The 24,990-nt window shown below is 38.8% G+C and overlaps 1 protein-coding gene and 1 long non-coding RNA gene across 3 annotated transcripts; one reads left to right on the top strand and one right to left on the bottom strand.

Annotated features, from left to right (window-relative positions):
- The first annotated feature begins 144 nt into the window (after nucleotides 1–144).
- PEX1 (peroxisomal biogenesis factor 1) lies at nucleotides 145–21,875 on the top strand. 2 transcript variants are annotated; one of them, XM_079948425.1, is made up of 24 exons: nucleotides 145–399; nucleotides 2,489–2,632; nucleotides 3,592–3,675; nucleotides 3,902–4,016; nucleotides 4,103–4,866; nucleotides 5,484–5,603; nucleotides 6,420–6,537; nucleotides 6,908–7,008; nucleotides 7,840–7,934; nucleotides 8,498–8,630; nucleotides 9,053–9,149; nucleotides 10,109–10,279; nucleotides 11,119–11,273; nucleotides 11,515–11,704; nucleotides 11,805–11,971; nucleotides 15,033–15,167; nucleotides 15,795–15,859; nucleotides 16,069–16,211; nucleotides 16,293–16,396; nucleotides 17,001–17,177; nucleotides 18,494–18,724; nucleotides 19,196–19,393; nucleotides 20,085–20,215; nucleotides 21,574–21,875. In XM_079948425.1, the coding sequence occupies exons 1-24, from the start codon at nucleotides 286–288 to the stop codon at nucleotides 21,653–21,655; spliced, it is 3,834 nt and encodes a 1,277-aa protein (XP_079804551.1). In that variant the 5' UTR covers nucleotides 145–285; the 3' UTR covers nucleotides 21,656–21,875. The 2 variants fall into 2 exon arrangements, with proteins under 2 accessions (XP_079804551.1, XP_079804550.1); XM_079948424.1 differs by lacking the exon at nucleotides 145–399 and adding an exon at nucleotides 666–787.
- On the bottom strand, nucleotides 14,347–20,078 carry LOC307200093. The gene is made up of 4 exons (XR_013832316.1): nucleotides 19,806–20,078; nucleotides 19,551–19,768; nucleotides 16,441–16,692; nucleotides 14,347–14,915 (listed from the first exon to the last, which is right to left on the bottom strand). It is a non-coding gene; the product is annotated as an uncharacterized lncRNA (long non-coding RNA).
- Nucleotides 21,876–24,990: the final 3,115 nt, after the last annotated feature.

Here is a 24,990-nt window from a genome sequence, read left to right as displayed (position 1 = left end):
CACAAAAACAACCAATCCGGTAGAGCTAAATCAGGTAACGCGCCCTCATTGGTCCTGCGCTCTGGGAAGGCTGAGGTAAGCGGGTGAAAGTTGAACCGAGCCAGGAAACAAAACAAGGGGCCGAACCGCTTCAGCCAATCACAGCGAGCGGGCAAAGAGGGTGGGCCGCTCGAGAAGCAGGAAGGAACAGCAGCAGCGGCGGCAGCAGCAGCAGCAAGTACATGTTCTGCGGCCCTTAGCGCGAGCCGCACGGGGCTCTGCGCGGTCGCAGGGCCGGCACCTGCCATGTGGGGGGTGGGAGGCCCCGGGGCTGCCACGGCGAGCGTCTCCTTGAGCGGCGCCCGGGACTGCTTCCTGCACCTGCCGCCTGGGCTGGCTTCCAGCCTCCGTCTGCAGCAGGTACAGGAACGCGGGGGAGGGCGGCTTTATCCGGGCAGAGAGGATCATGGGAATTCGCCCTGGCTCGTTTCTCTGAGGGCCTTTTCTATCTCCTCAGCCACCCTTCCCCCCCCCATGTCATGTCATGTCGCTATGGTAACGTGGGCAGCCGTCTCGTTCACACGTTTGCTCTCCTCGTCTTCTTCTGGCGACGTTCAGTCGCCGCTTTCTTTCTCGTCAGCCTTGCCAGGGTCCTGGCGTCCCGTTGCTATGGCAGCAGTGGGGATTGGGGGGCTCGGGGGAATCCTCTTTTGCCCTCCAGCATCTTGGCGCTATGGGGTGTGGTTCTCAGGTGACTGGGTTCAGGATACAACGGGGCCTGTGAGAGACTTTATTCGCAGGGCAGAAGGTAGAAGGATACAAAATTAAAGGTTCTTGTTATGTCATGCTCATTATGTCGCCACTACAGCTTTTATGAGTGAGAGAACCTGCCATCCTTTCTTTAGCTTCCCACAGTTCGTAAAGGAACAGGTGTCCCATATCTGACACTGTTGCTCTCTTTCACAGACATGCACACAAGAGTTGAATCCCCCCCCCCTTTACCTTATACTGTATAGGGTACAGCAGCTACTGCATCAAATTAGGAGATGCTCTTCTGTAAGGGTCCTGGTAACACTAGTGGAACAAAGTCTTAACTTCAGTGCAAAGAAGAATTATGTGAAATGATTTTTACATTCCATCTTGCAGATATTCTTGAAATGGACTACTGACATTGAAATTAATTAAAAACTCAAATTATTGAATTTATCTGCTTCATTAAGGAACAAAAATATGCTTTCTGTGTCTAAATAAGTGTTCTCAATAAAAACAGTTTAAAAGGTTATTAAAATCAATAGTAGCCAAAAAAGATATAAAACATAGGTAACTAATGCACTTTCAGTGGTACACTGTTGATTCATGGAGGATATTGGTCAGGCTTGTTAAGCTTCACTGTTGCCTGTTAGTGGCCTCTGTAGCATCTTTCCTCCCCATATATATTACCCTTGCCAGAGGTCTGAACTGTTCACTTGCAGAGGGTTCCCCCACTCTATCACTCTGTCCATTTTATATCCCTCTCTTCCTGCCACCCCATCGACCCTTCTTTTCTCCAGTCACCTCCCACTTGCATAAAATTAGGCAAAGAGTCTCATGTTCCCCACCCCTGAATTGAACTGTACATACATCTTTGTAGGTGAAGTCATAGTTTCACAATGTTCTCTTGTCATTAACACCTGCCTGTTAACCTGCTGCAACATTGTTAGGTGTTTTGCCATTGCACTATATTGGTGTTGGGAATCCTTGTATAAAACGTACATGTTCGTATCAAATAAGGGCTGAAAAGCATTTGGAATTTCTACAGGATGAGTATAACCAAATTGTGTACAAACTGCAAGACTGTTGGCCTGGTTCAGCAGTTGGGTACAAAGGCTTCAGTGTTTGTGGAACTCCACCAACCACAGCAATTCTTCCATTTGTTTCAGTAAAGGGATCTGACTGTAGACATCTCTTTGGACACATAGGTCGTTTTCTCAATTGAAGTAGATGAGGGAGCCCATTCATAGAAAAGCTCTGCACATGCATCCAATCAAACACAGGACTGCACTAATTTCATTAGCATCCCCCCAAAATCAATTTTTTATCATAGAATTGTACAGTTGGAAGGTACCCTGAGGGTCATCTAGTCCAACCCCCTGCAATGCAGGAATCTCAACTAAATCATACATGACAGATAGCCATACAACCTCTTAAAAATCTCCAAGGAAGGAGAGTCCGCCAGCTGTCATGGAAGTCTGTTCCACTGTCAAACAGCTCTTGCATTTACTTGTTTGCTTAAACGTGAAAGACACACTAAACACATTAGTGTTCCAAAATAATGTATGTTTTCTACAAGATTAATACAGTATCCTGTAGATAAGAATTCTGTACAGAAATGTGTCATATAAACTTCCCCTCTGCTGAATAATTATTGATGCTATTTGCGCAATCACATATAGATAACTGAAAAAATAATTATGGGTACTACAGGCTGCTATGCTATTTGACATATATCTGTTTTCTGTGGCATTAACAGGATCAAGCTGTGAAAGCTTCTTGGGGCAATCAGCCTGTTTTCTTGGGCTGGACAGAAACTAGACATTGTGGTCAGCATGCTGGAAATGTTGTAGAAATGAACAGACAACTTGCAGAGAAACTTGGCATCAAAGATGGGCAACAGGTTTGGAATGTTGACTTTTATTTTCTTGCCTGGACTAGAATATTAAACTAGGCAAATATATTTCATAATCATTGGTCTCCATCTGTCTACTGAGTAATGTCAAAATTCTTTTTAGTAAAGCTTTTGCAAATAAATAAGGGTTCAGCACACCTGAATTGCAGGAACTGGTGTTTAACATTTAGGGTAACATTGAAAATGGGACAAAATTATAGAGCAAGTAACTTTGGAAATGACTCTTTTTCTATGGCTTCTATTCATTTGTACATTTTTGTTTCCTTGTATCTGCAAAATATGCAGGCCCCAGTTTCAGGTTCTTTGTATTCAGCTGTGCAAAGGCAGCTGTGTGCAAAGATCTCAGTGACAGATGGAGAGTACTGCTAGTTTTGCCAGTTATGATCTGTGATGGAAAACAGCAGTGACTGGAATCAGCCTTCTCTCTCGCCAAAAGTTTATCAGAACTGAAAGTACTTGTTTGAAAGCTTATGTAAACAACCCCTGGTTCTAAAAGCTGGGATTCCCCTTACCTTGCCTGGCGCAGCATGTACTTATTTCTACAGGACCTAATCAATAAATATATAATGTTGAGAGCTGCTTCCATGCATGAATTACAGCTGTTCTATATCAGGGTGATTTGTTCATATTTAGTGAGTTGATTGTTTCATGAACATATACATGTAAAAGTGTCTTCTATCCAACCTTTTAGCATTTGACAATGTCCTGAACCAAGTCGCAAACTGTTTTTTAAAGGAAGGCTGGGAAATGGTTTGTTGATTTTCCAAGGGGAACAAGCAACACTGCTGAACAATAAATGGTGAAAAACTTATAATGCAATTTGGTTAAATGCAAGTGCTTGTGGTTCATCCCCATTGTCAGCAACTCCATGACTCACTCCATCTCCTCTGCATTGTTTATGTAAATATATTGAGAGTATTTTTTCAAAAAGGTTTATTGTTTGGCAGATCTTCCTCGAGCCCTGTTCTCAAGTCTTGTCCTGTCAGCAAGTAGAAGTGGAACCCCTCTCAGCCGATGATTGGGAGATCCTGGTAATACAGAAATTTAAATTATTTAGCTCTCCTAGTGCTTTTAAACAGGGTGGTGTTCTTCATTCCTGTCCTCTCTCACTCCCCCCACCTCCTAATGCTTTTTTCTGAGTGTTTCCTCTTGTTGTTTTCCTTATGGTTCAGATCCAGTTTAGTATACAAATTTCATTATGAAACACAAATGAGTTCTAATATGAAATGTTTTCTAACATTCTGCAATGTATTGTAGGAGCTGCATGCTTTCTCACTTGAAAGCCATCTTCTTGACCAAATTCGAATAGTGTTTCCCAAAGCTGTCTTCCCAGTGTGGGTAGAACAACACACTTGTATTTATATCCAGATTGGTAAGTGTTCATGCAAGTCTTCCTACAACGTTGCAGGAATAATTGTAAGGTGGCATATGTATTAACTTGCCTCTCTTTAATTCCAGTTACTCTAAAACCTGCTGCTCTTTATGGGAGACTGGAAGCTCGTACAGAGCTTTTCATACGCCCCAAAGTACGTCAGTATGAAGGAAGTTCCACCATGCTGCCTTCCACAAGAAGTGACATCTTACAGGACAATGTTCCTAAAACCATGTTGGATCCAAGAGCAACAACTAAGGAATCATGTGCCAAAGAAACTAATTTAAATACAGGAGTCCAAGAGCCTAAGCCAGATGCAAAGGCGTCATTAACTGCAAGTGTCCTGCCAAACATATGGAATTTAATTGGGAACATTTTCTCTTCTGACAAAGAACAGGAGGCTTCTCGTGACACAGGTGAACTGAATGCTGCCAAAGATGGGCTGCTAAACTTGATTCACATGGATTCTGTTTTCAGAGTATGCCAGATTCAGCCCCCCAGTGTGCAAAATACATTGGCAACATGTACGTTTCAGAAATGCAACGCCATTCATGTATTTCCATGGAATCTAGAATTCCCTGCTTTAGAAGCTAATATTAAAGTGTCTTACGGGAAAATCACTACACTGCTCTCTCCAAGACAGCAGCATCAAGAGTCAAAGCAGAATGTAATGTCAAAGAAAGAAAAACAGATGATCAATGGAGAAGACAAAAAGCAATCCGGCCCTAGTAAAAGTCAAGAATCCAATGAGATATCTATTGTACAAATAATATGGAATGGATTTGAGGATCTAAAGAGTGCTATAATATGTAATAACAACATGGAACAACTGCATGTCGGAAGAGTTTGGGTTAGTCCAATTTCAGAAGCCTACAGAAGATTAAAGATTTTAAGTGTTGAATCATTGCTTAATAATATTACATTTTTTAAAATGGTTACTTGGAAATAAGATCTAAAGATTATAGTGGATTATTTATAAAGAAGTGTCCTCAGGATCACAGTGGTACCATCTCCAAGCCACAATAGTTGTCTTATAATAGTTCCATTAACTTCAATAGGATCTAGTCTGAAAATAATAATAATAACAACAGCAATAATAATAATTCATAATTTATTTGTACCCACTCATCTGACTGGGTTGCCCCAGCCACTCTGGGTGGAGCCCAACATACAGTTTCAAACCATTTCTTCTTTTTTAAAAATATACTTGTCTGGTTTGTTTTATTTAACTGAAATAGTTATATTTCCTTACTAACTGAAACTGAGGAGGCTTAAATTACATTTGATGGACAGTCAGGGTATTTGAAATCTTCAGGTACATTCGAAATCTTAAAAAATTAAGTCATTCTTAAGTTATGCAAACTTCAAGTACAACCCTGGTGGATATACCTTTGAAGTGTGAAATGTGTAGAATAGTCTTCAGCATTTATTCTTTCATATTTCTTGTTTTTCTTAACTTTATTTCAGATACCAGAAGAGTTGAGAGGGAGACTACACATAGAAATGCATTCAGCTGTCAGAATCACATCAGTGAACTTGGATCCTAAAATTCCCTCATCTATTAGATTGCATCCCAAAAAATATTTAGTGAGTTTGCATTCTTGACCGTAATTATTTGTTAAGCTGATTCCATGTGGTTTTACAAGTTGGTGAAATTCATATTGCATTATGCTATTATTTGAGACAATTTATTCCAAAGGCATTATCAACCTACGGTTACCAGTTCTTCATAAGAATATAAGGAGTTTATTTAGACCAGGGGTTGGCAACCTAAAGCCTGGGGGCCGGATGCGGCCCAGTCACCTTCTCAATCCAGCCCGTGGATGGTCCGGGAATCAGCGTGTTTTTACATGAGTAGAATGTGTCCTTTTATTTAAAATGCATCTCTGGGTTATTTGTGGGGCCTGCCTTGTGTTTTTACATGAGTAAAAGGTGCGCTTTTATTTAAAATGCATCTCTGGGTTATTTGTGGGGCATGGTTCTTATTTTTTCTTTTCAAAATATAGCCTGGCCCACCACATGCTTGAGGGATGGTGGACCGACCCACAGCTGAAAAAGGTTGCTAACCCCTGATTTAGACTGTTGAGGAGCAGTAATGTCACAAGTGAACTAAAATGGTTATTGCATATACAGTTAAGAGCTTGAACATAGTTTAACATAATATTTAACATTAGTTAAATATTTAAACTCTTTTTTCAGTATAGATTTTTCCTTAGGAAATAATAAAGAAGATAATCATAATTTGGATAAAACTGGGGCCACTAGTAAATCCTCAGATAATGACTTGCCTCAGTTCTTAGCACTTCTGACCCTTGTATACTTGAATGAGCAAATGTTTATTGTGTGAAACTGGTAGGAATATTTACTGAACTAACAATGCTTCTCATCCTTTCTTCATTTTAGAATAAAGATATCAGTGACGATGAAATTAAAAATGCCTTTAATTTGTGGATAGAGGATTATAGCAAACTTCCCTTGCTAATAGCAGGCACGAATGATATACAATTAGCTCTTAAAGATGGTAAGCTGAACTGCCCTTAGCAGTGATTGTGAATATATTTCTACCCAGTTATGAAAATATATTTGATTTTTTTAAAAACTATGAGTTATTTATCATTGTCTTTTCAGTCTGTTACTTAACTATTGTATTTAAATAAAGGTGCTCCCAATAAATAAAGATCCATACTCTCACCTATGGTCAACCATTAAATGGGTCTTTGCCAGTGAATCAAAGTGTGATCAAAGCCTTTAGCCACAAAAATACTTACATACACATTGAAACACTTTTGCATGAGCTAGGGTTTACCAGTGTATAATACAAGATTTACAAAGTATTAAAATTTACTATTTTGTATCAGACGCAAATTGATGTGTCCATTATGTTTTGAAAGGTATGGAGGACTTTGTCCTCAATGTCATTACTTCTGAAGAGGAGAAGGCAAATAATACTTACATCCTGAGTCCCAGCTTGTTGCAGAAGACAAATATGCAAGTAAATATCACTTATTTCAGGTATCCAATAACTTAAATTATATCAACAGTGCAATTCTGTTTATTAGGGTATCTTTCGTATTCGTTTTGGTTTTTGACTCATTGTACATGAAGCATTGCAGGAGAGGAGACTCTTATGATAATCTGTACATAAATTCAGTCACAATGAACATCATTGGATGATAAATTCAAGTTCTCTTAAGAAGATTAAGGAAAGGTTTTGCAGCAACCTGCCCCCATCTTCCAAAGCAAGCTTGTAGTTCTCTCACTTCCTGATTTTTGAAGTGTGTTTATTGTTTTCTAATTTCCAGTTTTCTATATTGTAATGACAACTTTAATTTTCATTGTAGAATTGATGGAGTGAAAACTGTACAGCAGCTTTCCTGCTTCTACTAACCAACCAGATGTTTTGGACTACAGGTTCCACTGCCCTTGACTGAGTGGGATTGCTGAGTGGGATTGCTAGGAGTTGTAGTTCAAAACTTCTGGAGAGTATTGGGTTGGGGAAGGCTGCCATAGAGTCTGGATGGATTTAGAATACAAGGAAATCTGAAAATCACCTGGTATTTTAAATGTAGTGTAGTAATTAGATACTTTTAAAAAATTGTTTATGGCTATTTATCCAAAGGACAAACCCACTACAATCCTGAGCTTCTTGGGAGACAAGTTTCTTCTATGTGATTTCTTACAGTAAAATCCCATTCTGAATTTTATTGGAGTATGTATTCAGTATTTCTCTACACACACACACACACACACACACACACACACACACAGCATGTTCTAAAAAGGCACCCTCACTTCTAAATAGTGACTGTCTTCTTTTGTGTAGGTTTTGGTACATCCTGTGACCTCAGTAGCCAATGGCAGTGGTGCACAATCTTCTTGTGAGCAGCTTCTTCCATGGTTTGGTCTGAACAGTTTAGGGTGAGACATTTTAATACTATCACAAATTAGAATAAAAAATCAACAATAAAAAGCTATGCAAAAATAAATATTAAATGTGTAATATAAATATGAAGCATTTTAGATGTCAATAACGTTGTAGCTAAAGAGAACATTAGATTAGCCCTAGAGTCCTGTCAATATTTAAACACATATATAGTTCTAATTACATGACTCAGAAATTGGGCAAGTACTTGGCACACCTGTGCCCTCTAATACAGGTTTTGCTGGTGTGGTTGGTCTATCTGAACACACATACAATGGGGTGCAGCAAACAGTGCAGTCGTATGCAGGATTATTTCTTCACATACATGGAAATTTTTGCAAAATGAATGTTTGACATACTTAATGGCCAACATTATTCTGCAGTTGCCACCAGTGTGTGCAGTACAGTAGCAAATATTGCAACTGGGACATTGGCTACAGTTCTATAAATAATCGAGACAGAGAGTACTCTGAAATAGCCAAGGTTTTAATTTTATACGATTTAATTTGACTACAGTACATTGAGAGGGCACTCAATTCTTTTAACATTTCCATTGCAGAGGAGTTGATAATTTAGCAGTATCTTCTTTGAAGCATGTATCTCACAGCCTTTTGAAACGACCACTGTCTCAAAAGCTAGCTCCCATATCTGCAGGGCTATGCAGTGGAGGTATCCTGATTACTGGAGCAAAGGTAAAACTTTTACATTTCTCTGTTTTAGCACCCAATAAATTCTGGGTTTTATCATTAGTCCAATTCAAGTGGTTAACAATCTTTCTGAGCGTGTGAGTACATTTAGAATTTTGAGAGAGTGCCATGGAGATTCCTCCATCTGCATGCTTCTCTCCCTCCACCCTTGCATCACTTTCCCCTTACCCCTAGATAGAGAGGAAGAAAGCAAAATGTGTGTGTGCATGCACACATACATGCTTTGTTTTTCCAAGGGCTATAAATAAACATTGGATCTGGAAGACTTGAACAGACTGCATTGAATCTGCATGATTTTACACTATCAGGTTAAATATTACAGAAATAGAAAACCATAGTAGCAAACTTTGATAGTTTTTCAATCTGGGTATTATTTTAGGAGTTTTTAGCCCTAATTTATTTTACAGGGAAGTGGCAAGACAACTTTAGCAAAAGCCATCTGCAAAGAAGCATTTGATAGACTGGATGCCCATGTGGAAGTAGTTGAATGCAAAGCTTTAAGAGGTATGGGTACAACTGTCTCCCTTCTTGTAGGATTTTCAGAATACAATTAAACTAAAAGGTTAAGTTACCAAGTTAATTAGATCAGACCTTTTCAGTGGTGACTCCCAGCTTGTGGTCTGCTCTGCCCAGGGAGACATGCCTAGCGCCACCCTTATCTGTTTTTGGGCACCAGGTGAATACTTTTTTCTTAATGGCGGCGTTGTCGCCCCTTTTAGTTGGGTGAGATCAGCAAGTCCTGATCTGTTTTATCTGTTCAGCTTTGTTTTTAGATTTTTATTGGAAGTTCTTGATTTGGTTTTAATGTAAGTTGCTTTGGGTCATTTTGTGAGAAAAGCAACTAACACATATAATTAAATAAATACTATTCCTAGTGTTTTTGTTTATCATAGCAACAACTGGTAAGAGTTTGGGCTATATTGAAAATGTGTCTTCTCTGTAGCCACCCAGTAGGTTTGAACTTCTGCCCACCTCCTCCCAGTTTGAAATAAGTGATTTATTTATATTATTATGTATTATGTCTCTGATGTTTGTACTACTTCATTTTGTGTCAATTAAGATGCAGTCCTGTGCACACTTAACTGGGAAAAAGTCCCATTGAACTCAGTTTATTTTTTTTATTTATGTAAAATAGGCTAGTGTATTCATCACATATTGCTGATGGAGGTCTGAGGCTGAGAGAATGGCTTGCCTGTGACCATTCTGTGAGTTTATGGCAGAAGAGTGATTCAGACTAGTGAATTATATTATTCTGCACCAGCTTTCCTTATATGTTCAGCAGATAGAAGATAGGAAATATCTTAAAGGAGATCCACAATAGGATAATTTTAAGACCTCTTGGTATAATGAAAATGTCATATACAAGCTAGTCTCTGACCCATAATCTTGCCAAATCATAGATTGTATTGGAAGTTGGCACATTTTTCTTCTGTGTCGTTCTAATCACTATATTTGTTTTTCAGGAAAGAGATTAGAAAACATACGGAAAAAACTGGAAGAAGTTTTTCTAGAGGCAGGATGGAAACAACCATCTGTTGTTTTGCTAGATGACCTTGATCACATAGTTGGAGTACCCCTTGCTCCAGAGCATGAGAACAGTCCTGAAGCTGTCCAGAGTACTCGCCTTGCTCATGGTAATGGTTTACCAACCATTACTGAGTTGTTTTTGCTTTAACTGTCCTGTGATTGGAAACATCTGACCTTCGCAAGGTCCTGAATAGATCACAATGTGTTGTTCATATCTTCATGAAAGCTATCAATATTTTAAACTTTGAAATGAATTTTCCATGCAATGTGGAGAAAACCACATTCCCTGCTCCTCTTGATCTGCACAGATCAACTGCAGAATGGGGAGCTCTGTTGCTTGTTTTTAGATGTGCTCTGATATGTGTGTGAAAGAGTATGCAATGGCCATGGCTGCTCTTTTTGCTACACCCACTGTGCCATGCAGTCCCCGGGCTAAAAAGAATAGCCACCTCTGGGAATGTGCCCTGGCCCAAGTAATATTGATATTTAGCTTTTGAATGTTTCTGAAAGAAACAGCATAATCCAGCACTTGCATAGTCTTAGTAATCAGCACAACTCTACATAGTGTGTCTGTATTTGCAGGCTATAAACAATATATTCAGCATTTGGTACAATGTTATGGTTAAGGTTATGATTTATTCTTGTATATTAAAGCTGTAATTCTTTATATGGAAGTAAACCCATTGAATTCCAGGAGACTTACTTATGAGTAGATAAGTATATGCTTGTGCTGTAATACTTCTGGATACAGTGTGGGAATGTGCTTTGTTAGGTTATTAACAGCTGATACAAAGAAAATTTCAAGCTTCTGGAACTTCATTGGAACAGACAATGCACTGAAATAAAAGAAGATGCTGTTTCTGTAACACTAAAATTGAGAGGTAGCTGCTGTTTTATATGGCCATCAATCCAAGAAGTTTGAATTGATTTGTATTTCTGTTCCTAGTTTTGACAGATATGATAAAAGAAGTTATTTCCATGCACAGTTTGATTGCACTCATTGCCACAAGCCTATCTGAACAGTCACTACATTCTTCCATGATTTCTGCTCAAGGAATTCACATATTTCATTGTTTCCAACATATCCAGGCTCCAAATCAGGTAAAAGCAATAAATTATGTTTTAATCAAAGCATCTTAAAACCATGCAATCTAATTCCCAGTATTTTTGTTTAAGATCTCTGTATAAAATGTGATACTGTATGTTGAATGCACAGATCTGCATTTTATTATTTCTTCAGAATCTGTCCCTTTTAATTAATTTGAAATTTGGCCAGTCTTCTTCTTTTTCTTCAATTCTTCAAATTTAGGCTACAGATAAATTTACTGTATTTTTTTTCCAGGGACAAAGGTGTGAAATACTTCATTCCATAATAAAAAATAAACTTGACTCCAATATAGACAAGTTTTGTAATCTTGATCTCCATCTAATTGCAAAGGAAACAGAAGGATTTGTAGCTAGAGATCTGACAATGTTAGTTGAACGTGCTGTACACTCATGTGTTTCTACCAAAGGAACGTGTAAAAAAGAAGGTATGTATAATAATTTTATGAAGTATTCAGAAAAAATTGTGTATAATATAATGTACTATTTCGGTGTAATCATAGTGAATGTGTTTATCCATTTTAACAGAGTTGAATCTGTCAACATCAGACTTCCAAAAAGCTTTAGAAGGTTTTACCCCAACATCTTTGAGAAACGTTAACCTCCATAAGCCTCAGGAGTTTGGCTGGGATAGAATTGGTGGCCTCAAGGAGATACAGCAAGTGCTTATAGATACAATCCAATTGCCTGCCAAGGTACTTTTCTCTTACAGTTGTGTCTGCCATTGGTAGGTGTTTGTAGGAACACAGACCTTTGATGGTTCTGGCTTGAGGGGTGACAGCTTCTTCAACCAAAATGGACAAATAAGCACCCATAGTACAGCCATTTCTCATTCATATGTAAGTTTGCAGAAGCTGGAGAGGAGAACAGTACAGCTTCTCAGCAACGGTATGTTAAAGGGCATAAACTAGAAGATCGTCCCTGATGCTTATGCGCAGAGCTGAGGAAAGAATGAAGATGCAACAGCTGAGGATTATTAAGACAGGAAGGTTCACGAAGAATCCTGGGTGGCTTAGAATGACTATGCACAGTGTGGGAGGCAGTTATCCGGAGTTGCCAGCAGGGAGCAGTGGTGCTACAGACCTGGCATCCTGTAAGCAGCATGACAGCCAGACCCAGGGACAGTGCAGGGCAGCGTGGGCACATCAGTGAAGCCAGTCAGGTGTCCTGCATCACCCTGCCACGTTCTGGTACATGGCAGTGGTGCTGCTCCCAGGAGGCCAGGTTAATAATGGTACCCCTCTTCATCGGTGGCTGCTAGGGGTGTATTTTCCTTATCTTCAGCTGCCTTGCATCAGGCATAGTGAAAAAATGCATACTTTTTATGTGTGCCAAATATTCCAGTTTTATGGGGCATTCTTTGGACTCTATGAACGCAGACTATTTTTTGTTATAGCCAACATGTCAATATGAGGTAGAGAAGGTATACCACTATATGTGTAGGGATCCGTACACACCGCATTTGAAGTAGTCATGAACAGGACCACAGAAATAAAACTCTGTGTTCTTTGTTTTTATCTATATCAATAATAGAGAAAAATAGAGACGTGGGTGGTGCTGTGGTCTAAACCACTGAGCCTAGGGCTTGCCAGTCAGAAGGTCGGCGGTTTGAATACCCATGACGGGGTGAGCTCCTGTTGTTCGGTCCCAGCTCCTGCCTACCTAGCAGTTCGAAAGCACGTCAAAGTGCAAGTAGATAAATAGGTACCGCTCCAGCGGGAAGGTAAACGGCATTTCCATGCGCTGCTCTGGTTTCGCCAGAAGCAGCTTAGTCATGCTGGCCACATGGCCCAGAAAAACTGTCTGTGGACAAATGCCGGCTCCCTCAGCCAGTAAAGTGAGATGAGCGCCACAACCCCAGTGTTGTCCGTGACTGGACCTAATGGTCAGGGGTACTTTTACCTTTATAGCAATAATATGTATGGCTCTTTGATCATTATTGGACTGTTTCGTAATGCTCATGCAGACTAAACTGAAGCCTGAAAATGCAGAAAAACACCCAACACCTGTGGATGATAAAACACTCATGCAAATGTTAGTCTATATATAGATACATTTAGTCGCATTTCAGAATAAGCATAGAGATGTTATGGTGACTCACTGGTTCCACCACAGATATGGATTTTGCCAAAATTGAAATTATGGAGCATATAATAGTAATTTGGAACTACATGAATGATAATAGGGTTAGGGTTATGAATTATTATTATTCATTTCATTTCTATGCCACTTAATATTTTTAAAGAAAAAAACCTCAAAGCGATTTACAATCTACATTGACACATCAAAGAAAACAATCCAGAATAAAACGTTATTGATTTAAAACATTACTGAAGAAAGTCAAGTACAATGGTACCTCAAGTTAAGTACTTAATTCGTTCCGGAGGTCTGTACTTAACCTGAAACTATTCTTAACCTGAAGCACCACTTTAGCTAATGGGGCCTCCCGCTGCTGCCGCGCCACTGGAGCACGATTTCTGTTCTCTTTTTTTCCCCACATATAAATTTTTATTAATTAACATCAATAAATAAAACAAAACAAAATACATTAGTTTCACATCGTTTTTCACAACTTATTTCTCTTTTGGACTTCCCTCAGCTGTTCTGTAAATCATCCATAGTTATAATTTTAATTACAAATTTCTCAAATTTATATTGACATTGTTTATCTCTTTTTTCCTATTCCCTTTAGACAATACTTCTTACTTTTTCACAGTGCTTCTTTAAATCCCTTAAGCGTCATCTGTCCCTCACTTAAGTATTCCAGATATTCCACAAATTTCCCCCAGTCCTCGATGAACTTTTGGTCTCTTAAGTATCTAATCTTCCCTGTCAATTTATCTAGCTCTGCGTAGTCTAACAGTTTCATTCTCCACTCTTCCACAGTCGGTATTTCTTGTTTGTTTCCATTTCTGGGCCAGTAACACTCTTGCAGCTGTAATTGCATATTGAAAAAATTTACAGTCTTTCCTTTTTATCTCATTTCCTACTATTCCTAACAAAATGTTTAGGGGTATGCGTACCCCTGCATCTCCTCAGAAAAAAGCACTGTATGTATATATTTATTAATTTCTGTGTTGGTATGTTGACAAAAGCATAATAGTGATGCTAGAGTACAGTGGTACCTCGGGTTAAGTACTTAATTCATTCCGGAGGTCTGTACTTAACCTGAAACTGTTCTTAACCTGAAGCACCACTTTAGCTAATGGGGCCTCCTGCTGCTGCCGCATGGCCGGAGCACGATTTCTGTTCTCATCCTGAAGGAAAGTGCTTAACCTGAAGCACTATTTCTGGGTTAACAGAGTCTGTAAGCTGAAGCGTATGTAACCTGAGGTACCACTGTATAAACTCAAAGCAACATAATTAACAGGATATTAAAATATTACCTTAAAGGTTTCAAACAAAACATTACAAAAGACGTCAATGACAGAGTGCACATTTAACACAGCAAAGTTAACAAAAAATAATAATCTTAAACATTACAAAAGAAAACAATTCTAAAGAAAGTCCAATATAAAATGCACATTTAAAGCAGCGTGGTTCATAGTGGGTGGTGGCTATGGAAGCTCAGGATCCATGACCTCGGTCTGCACTAAGAGACTTCCAAGATGATCTCTGGCCTCTTGAGCATACTGTAGGCTGAATCCAATTTTTCACACTTAGCTACCCTGCACAGAGGTTCTTAAACAGGTGTTATTAAGGGATCATATACTTTTTAAAGCAGATGCAATTTCTAAAGACTTCATATGTTTTCAGTATCCAGAATTATTTGCAAACCTGCCCATACGACAAAGAAGAGGAATCTTACTATATGGGGCTCCAGGAACAGGGAAAACTTTGTTAGCAGGTGTAGTTGCCCGAGAAAGTGGAATGAATTTTATCAGCATCAAGGTAAGAATGTGAGATTTTTCAGGATTTATTGCAGTAACTGAAAATACAAAGATGTGTTCCATAAGTCAGAATCCAATAAGGTGATAAAAATTATATGCTACAGTTTGTCTTTCAGAAGCTCTCATATGTTTTAGTAAATTTATGTGTTTGTGATGCACACATAAATATGGCATATGAACATACCTGGATTATGACCCATGGTATTTAGCCTAAAGAAAATAGTCCAACTTTCTACAGTCCAAATCAACAAAGTCCAAACAAACTAGCTTCATTTTTGCCATAGATTTTTTTGGGGCACACTACTTAATGGGTTTCAATTCATTTTTGTCCTTCTGTGTGTTTGTTCTCCCCCTCCCCCTGCCTGCCCGCTCTTTAACAAGCAGTGTTAATGTGATCCCACTAGAGTAGATCATAAGTAGAAACTACTGGACCATGTTCAAGGTATGTTCCTTTGGAAACCTATATTTTGTAATGTTTTTAAACAGTCTGTAATTGCCATAGCCCAAACAGTACTTTATTACAGTATGTTATGCCACAGTTTATACCCTTTACTTTATAAGCATTGATTAATTAAATAGCTCAGGTTGCAGAGAGTACTCTTCTCTTTCTCTCTTTTTTTTTTTACAGGGACCAGAACTGCTCAGCAAATACATTGGAGCAAGTGAACAAGCAGTTCGAGATGTATTTAACAGGTTAGATCCAGATTTGTGGTGTTGCTGATAGATTCTGTTTCTATAAGTAGTGCTGAAAATAGATGCTGGATTTGTAATGTGGAGAAGAAACAGGCTTAGTAAGTGTATGTTGGGGAGGTGTGAAATAACAAGACTTGCTGATATCACATGTCCAATCTTGGCAGGGTCAGTTTATTCCTTTTGTCCTAATTGTGTTGTATTTATTGCAGAGCACAGGCAGCCAAGCCTTGCATACTTTTCTTTGATGAATTTGATTCCCTCGCTCCTCGAAGAGGTCATGATAACACTGGTGTAACTGACCGCGTTGTTAATCAACTGCTGACTCAACTAGATGGAGTAGAAGGCTTAGAAGGTAATGATCAAATCATCTCTGTTTCTTCCAGGAAAAGGTTAAGGTGGCATTTTATTAATAAAGTCTCTTTCTTTTTCTAAGGAGTTTATGTACTAGCGGCCACTAGTCGCCCTGATTTGATTGACCCTGCTCTGTTGAGACCAGGCCGATTGGATAAGTGTCTGTATTGTCCACATCCTGACCAGGTAAGAAACAAAACACTGTACCAAATATTGAAAGGAAGACTCACTTCTATGTGGATTCATGTCCGTTCCATGCTATCAGTGGCTAAGTTTCCATGAACATAAAATGAAGTCATTTTGAAACAGATTCAAGTTTGATTCTTTTTTATTTTTTCATTAGATTGGTGCAGAAATTATGATGGTGATGGTAGAATTCTGTGTCAAGGCAATGATCTTGAATAGTCTAATGATTTCTCTCCGGCCTTTCTCATCTTAGCTTTGATGCTGTCGTCTGTAGGTATTGGTGTGTATTCTATGATCTACAGGTGTGTTTAAAAAAAAGAGATCAGAATATAGTAGGTACAGAATCTGGCTTCCAGAGAATCTCATCGTGTTATTATAAAAAGCAAGTTGCAAGTCCTTATGGTTGAGAAGAGATGCTTGAAAATGTATAGAAAATTCAAAATAATGTTTACATCACTGGGTCCTTCCACATGTTATTTTAGCTTCTCCAGTGCCCTTTTCCTTATTGGAAAAATACACGGAAGACTGAAAAACAAAACATTAAGTACTGTCTAAGGGCAAGAAATCAGTATTTTATTAACAGGGTTACTTCTAATTTCCTTAGGCTTCCCGATTGGAAATTTTAAGAGCACTGAGTCATTCTCTCCCTCTGGCACATGATGTGGATTTTGAGCATTTGGCAGAAAAAACAGAACATTTCACAGGAGCAGACCTAAAAGCTTTACTGTATAATGCACAATTGGAGGCCGTACATGCTAATTTTGGTTCAACTTTGCCCCAGGTAAGCGCACTGAAATTTAAAGGACTTCCTTAAAAATCCTTAAGAGTTTGCTAGCCATAACATTTTTGAATGGTAAAATTATTTCTCACTAATAATTTTAGGCTGCTTTTCCAGGCAAATAACAAATCCCAAATGACTTGCATTCCAAATATCCGAAGGAAATACAGTAATATAACATTTCAGACTTAAAACTAAAACTCATCATTCCATTTATTTATTTTTTAACAGAGCCAAAAATAATGCAACTCAACCAAACCATCATGCTTGGAAGGCCAGTTGAGAAAGATAGTTCTTCATGGCCTTCTGGAAACCCTGAGACATAGAAATTTGATGCAGGTCCATGGGAAGATTCTTTCCCTTGTGGCCACTCAGTTTAGCAATCTAGGAGATGGGCATACCAGGGAAGATGCCAAAGCATCTAGGGGATGGGCATACCAGGGAAGATGCCAAAGCAGATCTTAAAGTGCAGGAAGTCCAGTAGCTTGGCCACAATCTGAAACTGGTAACCTGGGCACTAAAATACTTAATATTCCAATTACAGTGGTACCTCTGGTTAAGAATTTAATTTGTTCCGGAGGTCCGTTCTTAACCTGCTGTTCTCATCCTGGGGGAAAGTTCTTAACCTGAGGTACTACTTCCAGGTTAGCCGAGTCTGTAACCTGAAGCATTTGTAACCCGAGGTACCACTGTAATTTGGCTTTTCAAGAGTGGTGCCTAGAAATGTTATGGTGATGTACAGTGATTTGATTGTGATATTGTTGTACAATGAGATCCAAAGATCTGAATTTTAGCATGCCTAAGGATTTACGACTGCTTTTATTTGAACAGCAAATTTATATACTGAGGATCACAGGGCAGTTTGCAATTTAAAAAATCACATAACATAATAAACAAAACAATAACCCTCACAATTTAAAAGGCCATAGATTGTTTAATTAGCGAAAAACCTGAGAGAAGAAGAATGTTTCTGCCTGGTGCTTAAAGATATGTAATGAAAGCACCAGATCAGCCTCCCTAAGGAGAGCATTCCACAAACAGGGAGCCACCACAGAAGAGACCCATTCTTCTGTTGCCACCTTCCCAACTTCTTGTGGGGCAGGCACACGAAGAAGGGCCTCAGATGATGAGGGTCCTGATTTGTTCATATGGTGAGCCATGGTCCTTGATGTATTGCAGTCCTGAGCACACTGCTAACTTCAGCACACTTCTAGCTCTTCCCTGCCAGAAGACCAGAAGATAAAGAGCCACACAGACATCCAGAATGAGGGAAGTGCTACGGAGTTGGAAATTCTAATTTTGTTAATTTCCATCCGCAGGAAATAGGTTCTAGCTCAGATAGCGATCTCAGTCTATCATCGATGGTTTTCTTAAATCAAAGCAGTGGATCAGATGATTCTGCTGGAGATGGAGAAGGAGGCTTGGAGCAATCTCTAGTTTCTCTTGAGATGTGTGAGCTGCTTCCAGAAGATCCAAGGTCCAACATCTATCGTCTTTACTTTGGCAGCTCCTATGAATCAGAGCTCGGCAATGGAACTGCTTCAGAAATGGTAGCTGGCTGCTTTTGCTTAATTGATGCTGTAAAGTCAGAGGAAACATTTTAGCATCTAACAGTGCTAATTCAATCTATGTCAGTACTGGGTGACAGATATAAATTCTGAGTAACATAAACTTAAAATATGAACTCATTCTTCCTTGACCAAAAGCAGCAACAAGTCCTTTTCTTTTTGGGAAAACAATGAGGACCTGTGTCATCCCCATGAGAATTGATCCAGGGAGAATCCCCTATGAATGCACAGTATTTAGAAATGAAACATATTCATATTTAAACTTTCATATTACTAATAAGTTATCTGATCAACAAAATACTTCCTAAAGCTTCTATTGTTTGATAAATAACTTTGGTAATGTAACTGTTGTTGTGAAAAACATAACTGAAATATTAGTAACTGTAACCACAAAATTGATGACTATAATAATAACGGTATTATGTTACCCCACCCACCCACTTGTCTCTACAGAGTTCTCAGTGTTTCTCGGGACCAAACTCCATAAATCATGATTTAGCTAGCATCTCTCTGAAGGATTTAGTATCCTATCAGCCCCCAATTCTAAGAACAGCCTTACAGGAAGGTTATCAAGAACTTAATCAAGAACAGATAGAGCAACTCAGGGCTGAAATCAATGCTATCAAGGCCAATTACAGAAGCAAAAACGGGGTATGGAAGACTTTTTTTTTGTTAATTCTTTTGATCTTTAGAAATGTTCTGTTGTAGAAGTAGTAATAGTAACTACTGCAAAGTTTTGCCTCAGAGAATATCCTGAAACATTCAGACAAACTCCCTGGCTCAGTTAAGACAACTATAGATTACAGACCTTAACTATGGTTAGTCAGGACATCCAGATTGGTAGCCCATGGTTTCTGCAAACTGGTTTGGTGTTATTTTCTGATTGACAAACCATGATTACACTTGTTGCACTTCCTCTTCAGGTCACCATGCCATGGAGTGGGGATCTCTGCAGACAGAATAATTGCATAATTGGCCTGTTGTCAGTTGTGCTGGAGGTTCCTTGACTTCACTATCTATCTCTCTCTCTCTCTCTCTCTCTCTCTCTCTCTCTCTCTCACACACACACACACACACACTGCGTAGGGTTGCCAAACAATAGTAACGAAGCAACACATACCAATTTACCTGCAGAAAGGATAGCCTATTGGGGAAGGCAGGGAAGAAAAAGCACAGCTTAAATCATAGTTTGCCTGTATACATAAGTGTATACATTGTAGTCTGGTGTCTAGTCTATGGTTACTGCAAATCAAAGTTAGCCCCAACTTATAAACTGGGCCATTGTCAATATCAGGGATATTTTATTTTATAGTACTTTCCCTTAATGTGATTTTTTTTCCAGGAGGAAGTCACTCCTCCATCATCAGTACCCAGCAAGAACACTTTAAGCATTACTCAGCTTCACCTGATGACTGCACTTGGAAACACAAAGCCATCTATTAGTCAAGACGACTGGAATAATTTTACTGAACTGTAAGTACCTTGTGTCAAGGAAATCACACAAATTATTTATTAATATTAAAAATATGCTCACACGTGTTCTGGAACAGTTGCTGTTATTAGTCTATTGCCACACAGATACCATTTTCTGTCTTAAGGTGTCTACACATCCTGAAGACTTTACTGAAGTGTAGTGTGGCGAGAGGTTTCAGTGAAATTGTATGAGAAAGAAGCTGGTACATGGAGCCCTAGAGGCTGCGCTACCAAAGCCTGAAACATAAATTTTATTATCTTACAGATTACTGATAGGCACTTGTCTAAAATGGCTGGAGATTTTCTATCAAATGCATATGAAATTTCTTTTAAATTCCTTTTCAATTGTGGGTCCCAAATGTTGTCTCCAGTGTGGTTCTGTCCACTGACAGAAGACTTCCATCAGCGGAAAAGGGAGGCTGCTCACCCCCCAAATCTGCTTGGGGATGGTGGTGCTAGAGGAACCTCTGAAACAGATTTGTAGGGTGGGGCTGCAAAAGGGAGGGGAAATTGCTTGAAATATCTTCCATCAGTGTGGGCACCATTTGCTATCACTGTAAAATGTTTGAAATCCCTTTTTAAGCAGGGATGACTGTTGAAGTCATGGTCATGTTGACCTGCCAGCAGCTGTGCTGCTGCATGATTCCAGCCTCACAGCTCCTGCTTCCAATTCCTCATTGTGACATCCAGGAATATACTTATCATCTCCCTCAGTTGCCCTTAGCAGTGGCAGCAATTTGTACTGTTGACTGATTGGTTGGTTGATTGATTCCATTTATATCACACCTTTTTCCTCTGAGGAACTTAGGGTGGCATACACAGTTCTCCTCATTTATCCCTCACAACAACCCTGAGAGGTAGATTAGACTGAGAGACAGTGACTGGCCCAAGGTCACCCAGTAAGCTCCATGGCCAAGTGGGAACTTGAACCTTGATTTCCCAGGTCCTAGTTCAGCACTCTAACCACTGTGCCACATTGGCTTGCTAGCTGCTTCTGCTTCCAAGAGAAGTCTGCTGGAGCTTGCCAGTGATTGTTAACAAATGTTGTAAAAAAGTTTTCTGTGGACGTTAAACATTTTCTTAGTTATAGGTTATTTGCTCTGATTGTTATTACTTTAAAATTCTTATTTAACTATAATGGATTTGTTTATTGTTTGTTAGTTTTCCTGAATGGGGAAGAGGGAGTTGAGGAATGCTAATAAAAATGTTAACTGCTACTTTTAAATGTTTTTGCCAAAGAAGCCTCTTAGGTATTTCTGGTTTTACTTATGAGTTTGGCCTTCTTTAGATTTCACCTGAATATTTTTTCTTACAAAGAATAGTTCTGGTGGTAATGCACTAATATTGTTGTTTTTTAGCTACGATAATTTTCGCAATCCAAAGAGGAAAGGGCCCAGTGGAGCAACTTTCAAACCAGGACAAAAAGTGACATTAGCTTAATTGCTGTTTAATGCGTTTATGGTGATTATCCCAAAATAAATTTTTAAGTAAAGTATTTCCATTATTAAATCATATTAAAATATATACCTGCGGGTATGTTAATGCTGAGATGACAAATAATAGATTTCTTTGAAATTAATTGTTGCAAAACTGTTTTACATAATTTTAGTTTTCAGATTATGTCCTCTTACAAACCTATAATAAAATATTTGTGATATTATTGGCTGCCTTGTGTTTTAAGTTGTTTTAATTTCCCATTTAGATTAAGTTATCATCTTGGACTGCCTAGAGCTCTAGCTGGCTTCAATTCTGATAGCCACCACACCGAAACTAAATATAAAACTGTATGAAGTCATATCCCCCCCCCCTCCTGATCACAGTAGGCTTATAAAATCCATGTTGTCAGTATCAGAATTAAGTTACCATTATCTTCAAGACGAAAAGGAGATGTGCATCATATATTCTTGGGGTAGTACCCAGTGTGACCACCTTTCTACTCCTGGCTTTCTTTATGCAAGTAATATACTAGGGAGAAGGTGCTTCGCAAGATGATGCTACCAATTCAGTTGGATTTATCTATGCTTAGGCATGTTGTTGTACAGATGAGAGGATCCCATTATTTGTTTCCAGAATTTACAAAAAATTTTAAGCCGCCATCTAACACTGTTCTGCAACCTAGGTCAGCTTCACGTGCTTAAAATATTTATCAGATTGTTCCCATTTCCCCCATGACACTGATATGTCTTCAATGTGGCCTGTGGGAGGTGCCCTGGTTTTCATTTCATACAATCTCTAAAGGATTAACAGTTTATATTTAGTCTTTTAGACATTCGCAAAGAGTGGTTGTGGTGTCAGTGTCCCTTGGGACAGCAATAGTTGTTGTAGCTCCACATGATGTAAACAGAGACAGTATCTTTTTGTAAATAGGGAGCCAATTACTTCTGTTTATTACTGATCTTTGCCAACCTGGTGTCTTCCATATGTTTTTTACTTACAGCTCCCATCAGCCCCAGACTGGCAAACACCACTAATCATAGACATTTAGAGTTGGAAGTTCCCCCAGGAATCATCCAATCCAACCCCCTGCGATGCAGGAATCACAGCTAAAGAATCCCTAAGAGATGGCCATCCAACCTCCTGAGGGAATTGCATTGTCAAACAGCTCTTACTGTCAAAAAATTATTCTTGATGTTTAGTAAGAATCTCCTTATGACTTGAATCCATCAGTTCGGGTCCTAGCCTCCAGAGCAGGAAAAAACCAAGCTTGCTCCACCTTCCATGCCACATCCCTTTAGATATTTGAAGATGGCTACCATATCTCCTCTCAGTCTCCTCTTTTCCAGGCTAAATATACCCAACTCCCTCAAGCATTCCTCATAAGACTTGGTTTCCAGAGCCTTTATCATCTTGGCTGCCTTCCTCTGCAAATATCAGAATTTATCTCAGTATCATAGTATTACACTCTGCCCATGTGGTATGTTAAAACCTTAATTCAGTTTCTCAGTATTTATTTCAAACGGTACCTGCTGACAACCCAAGATATATTTCCTTTCACTGACCTAACAGCTTATGAGTTGTCAGATGGCCTTCTCAGTTGACCTATCCAACAGACCTTGACTAACCTTTCCATAATAATTTCAGAAAATAATGGTTTTAGAAGCATATAAACTCTCAAATTTGCACTTTGTGGATTAGTATCTGGAATTACCATTTTAGCAATAAGCAGATGTCAAACTATTCTGAATAGTAGTAGCATCAGTACCTTCCTTTGATGTAACCCAAACTGTCATATGAACCAGTATATATACTGTAACCATGTCTGGCAGTATCAGCAAGTGTTTAATTTACATAATGCCATATAACTGCTTCTAAAATGTAGTAACCTGCTATGCTCTTAAAGCTATCAAATTACAGTAAATTAGTTTCCACTTCTTGTAGCTGAAAACTGAGCATTCTGCAATGACATCTGACTACAGGATCTTAACCTGGTTTGTTAAGATCAATTATAGCTGCCTTTGTTTGGCAAGGAGTATGATGGGCCCTCCTGTGGTGGTTGGGGCATTGGGCAGGATCCATCCCAGGGGTAATCAGGGATGAGCTCTGTGTTCCCCACTTGGACATACACTTAAGGGATGTTGGGATGTTGCTTCAAGACCCAGTCACCTTTGGGACTTGCATGCCTGTAACACACCCAGGTGGCAGGACGGATCTTACCTCCCCCCCCCCCCCATCCCTTAACATTTTTCCAGAGGGTAAGCTAGGTGAATGGATCAGCCAGCAGTGTAACTGTTTTCGAAAAAACTAGACACATACTGCAGTCTCAGCTACATCAAATTATAGTACCTTAGTCACAATTGGCTGTAGCATGAGATGTTCCCATGAGAAGAAATATACCCCAGTCACATTTTATTCAGTCATTAATAAATCTGAAGAACAGTTGATGATGCAGTTTTGTCAGATTTATTTTACACAACTGTCAGTCATTGACCAATTCCTAAATACTAGCTGAAGTATATTTTATTGGAAATATGTTACTTAGGAAGATTCAGGTTTGAAGGCACTCGGTGCTATTCAAACAATTTTTACTTAAAGTAGACCTAACACATTCATTACTTTAAATAGATCTACTCTGAATAAACCTTAGTTTATTGACACCCACTATATGTTGTGTTTAGTTATTCTCTGATTATGGGAACAACAATACAATAAAAAAATAAAAAACAGCAGTAATACGTGTTGTTGTTTATTAAATTTCTATATCACCCTTCATCGTAGGATCACAGTGCTGTTTACAATATAAAAATACAGCGCATGATTTTTTTTACAGCTTTTATCAAAATGCCAAGAAGAGGGTACTTTATGTTAATATTTCACTTTTAAAGAAAAATGTGACTGCATGCTTCTTCATTCAGAGAAACTTCCATGCAGTATTAGCATACAAGTAGCTAAAGTAACGGAAGCTGTTTTCTGCTTTGATTATATTGCTATCAGATCAAGTTCCTAATCCAAAGTGAAGACAGAAGCAAACAAATCTAGAAAGCTGCTCTCAATAAATGTTTGAAGAAAAAGTGATTTGATACTTTTTTGTGTTAACAAGTGTTTATGTACCGATAAGAATATGGTATCTTTTCTTTTCACAGGGTAGATTCTTTCCAAACTCCTATGACTTTTCCTAGCATAATCTTTCCTAGGCTATTATGCAAGCATTATATGGTATTAGCTTGCTATTAGATAACAGTCTGTCTGTAGGATAGATGTCTGTTTACACATAGCAATTATCCTTGACTGACCTCGCAAAAAAAACCAGTGACTTGCTCCAGCTGGAATAGATCTTA

Source organism: Podarcis cretensis, assembly GCF_951804945.1.
Source record: "Podarcis cretensis genome assembly, chromosome: 12".
Taxonomy (NCBI): Eukaryota; Metazoa; Chordata; class Lepidosauria; order Squamata; family Lacertidae; genus Podarcis; species Podarcis cretensis.
Note: the sequence above shows the minus strand (reverse complement) of the source record. Positions and strands in the feature narration are given on the sequence as shown.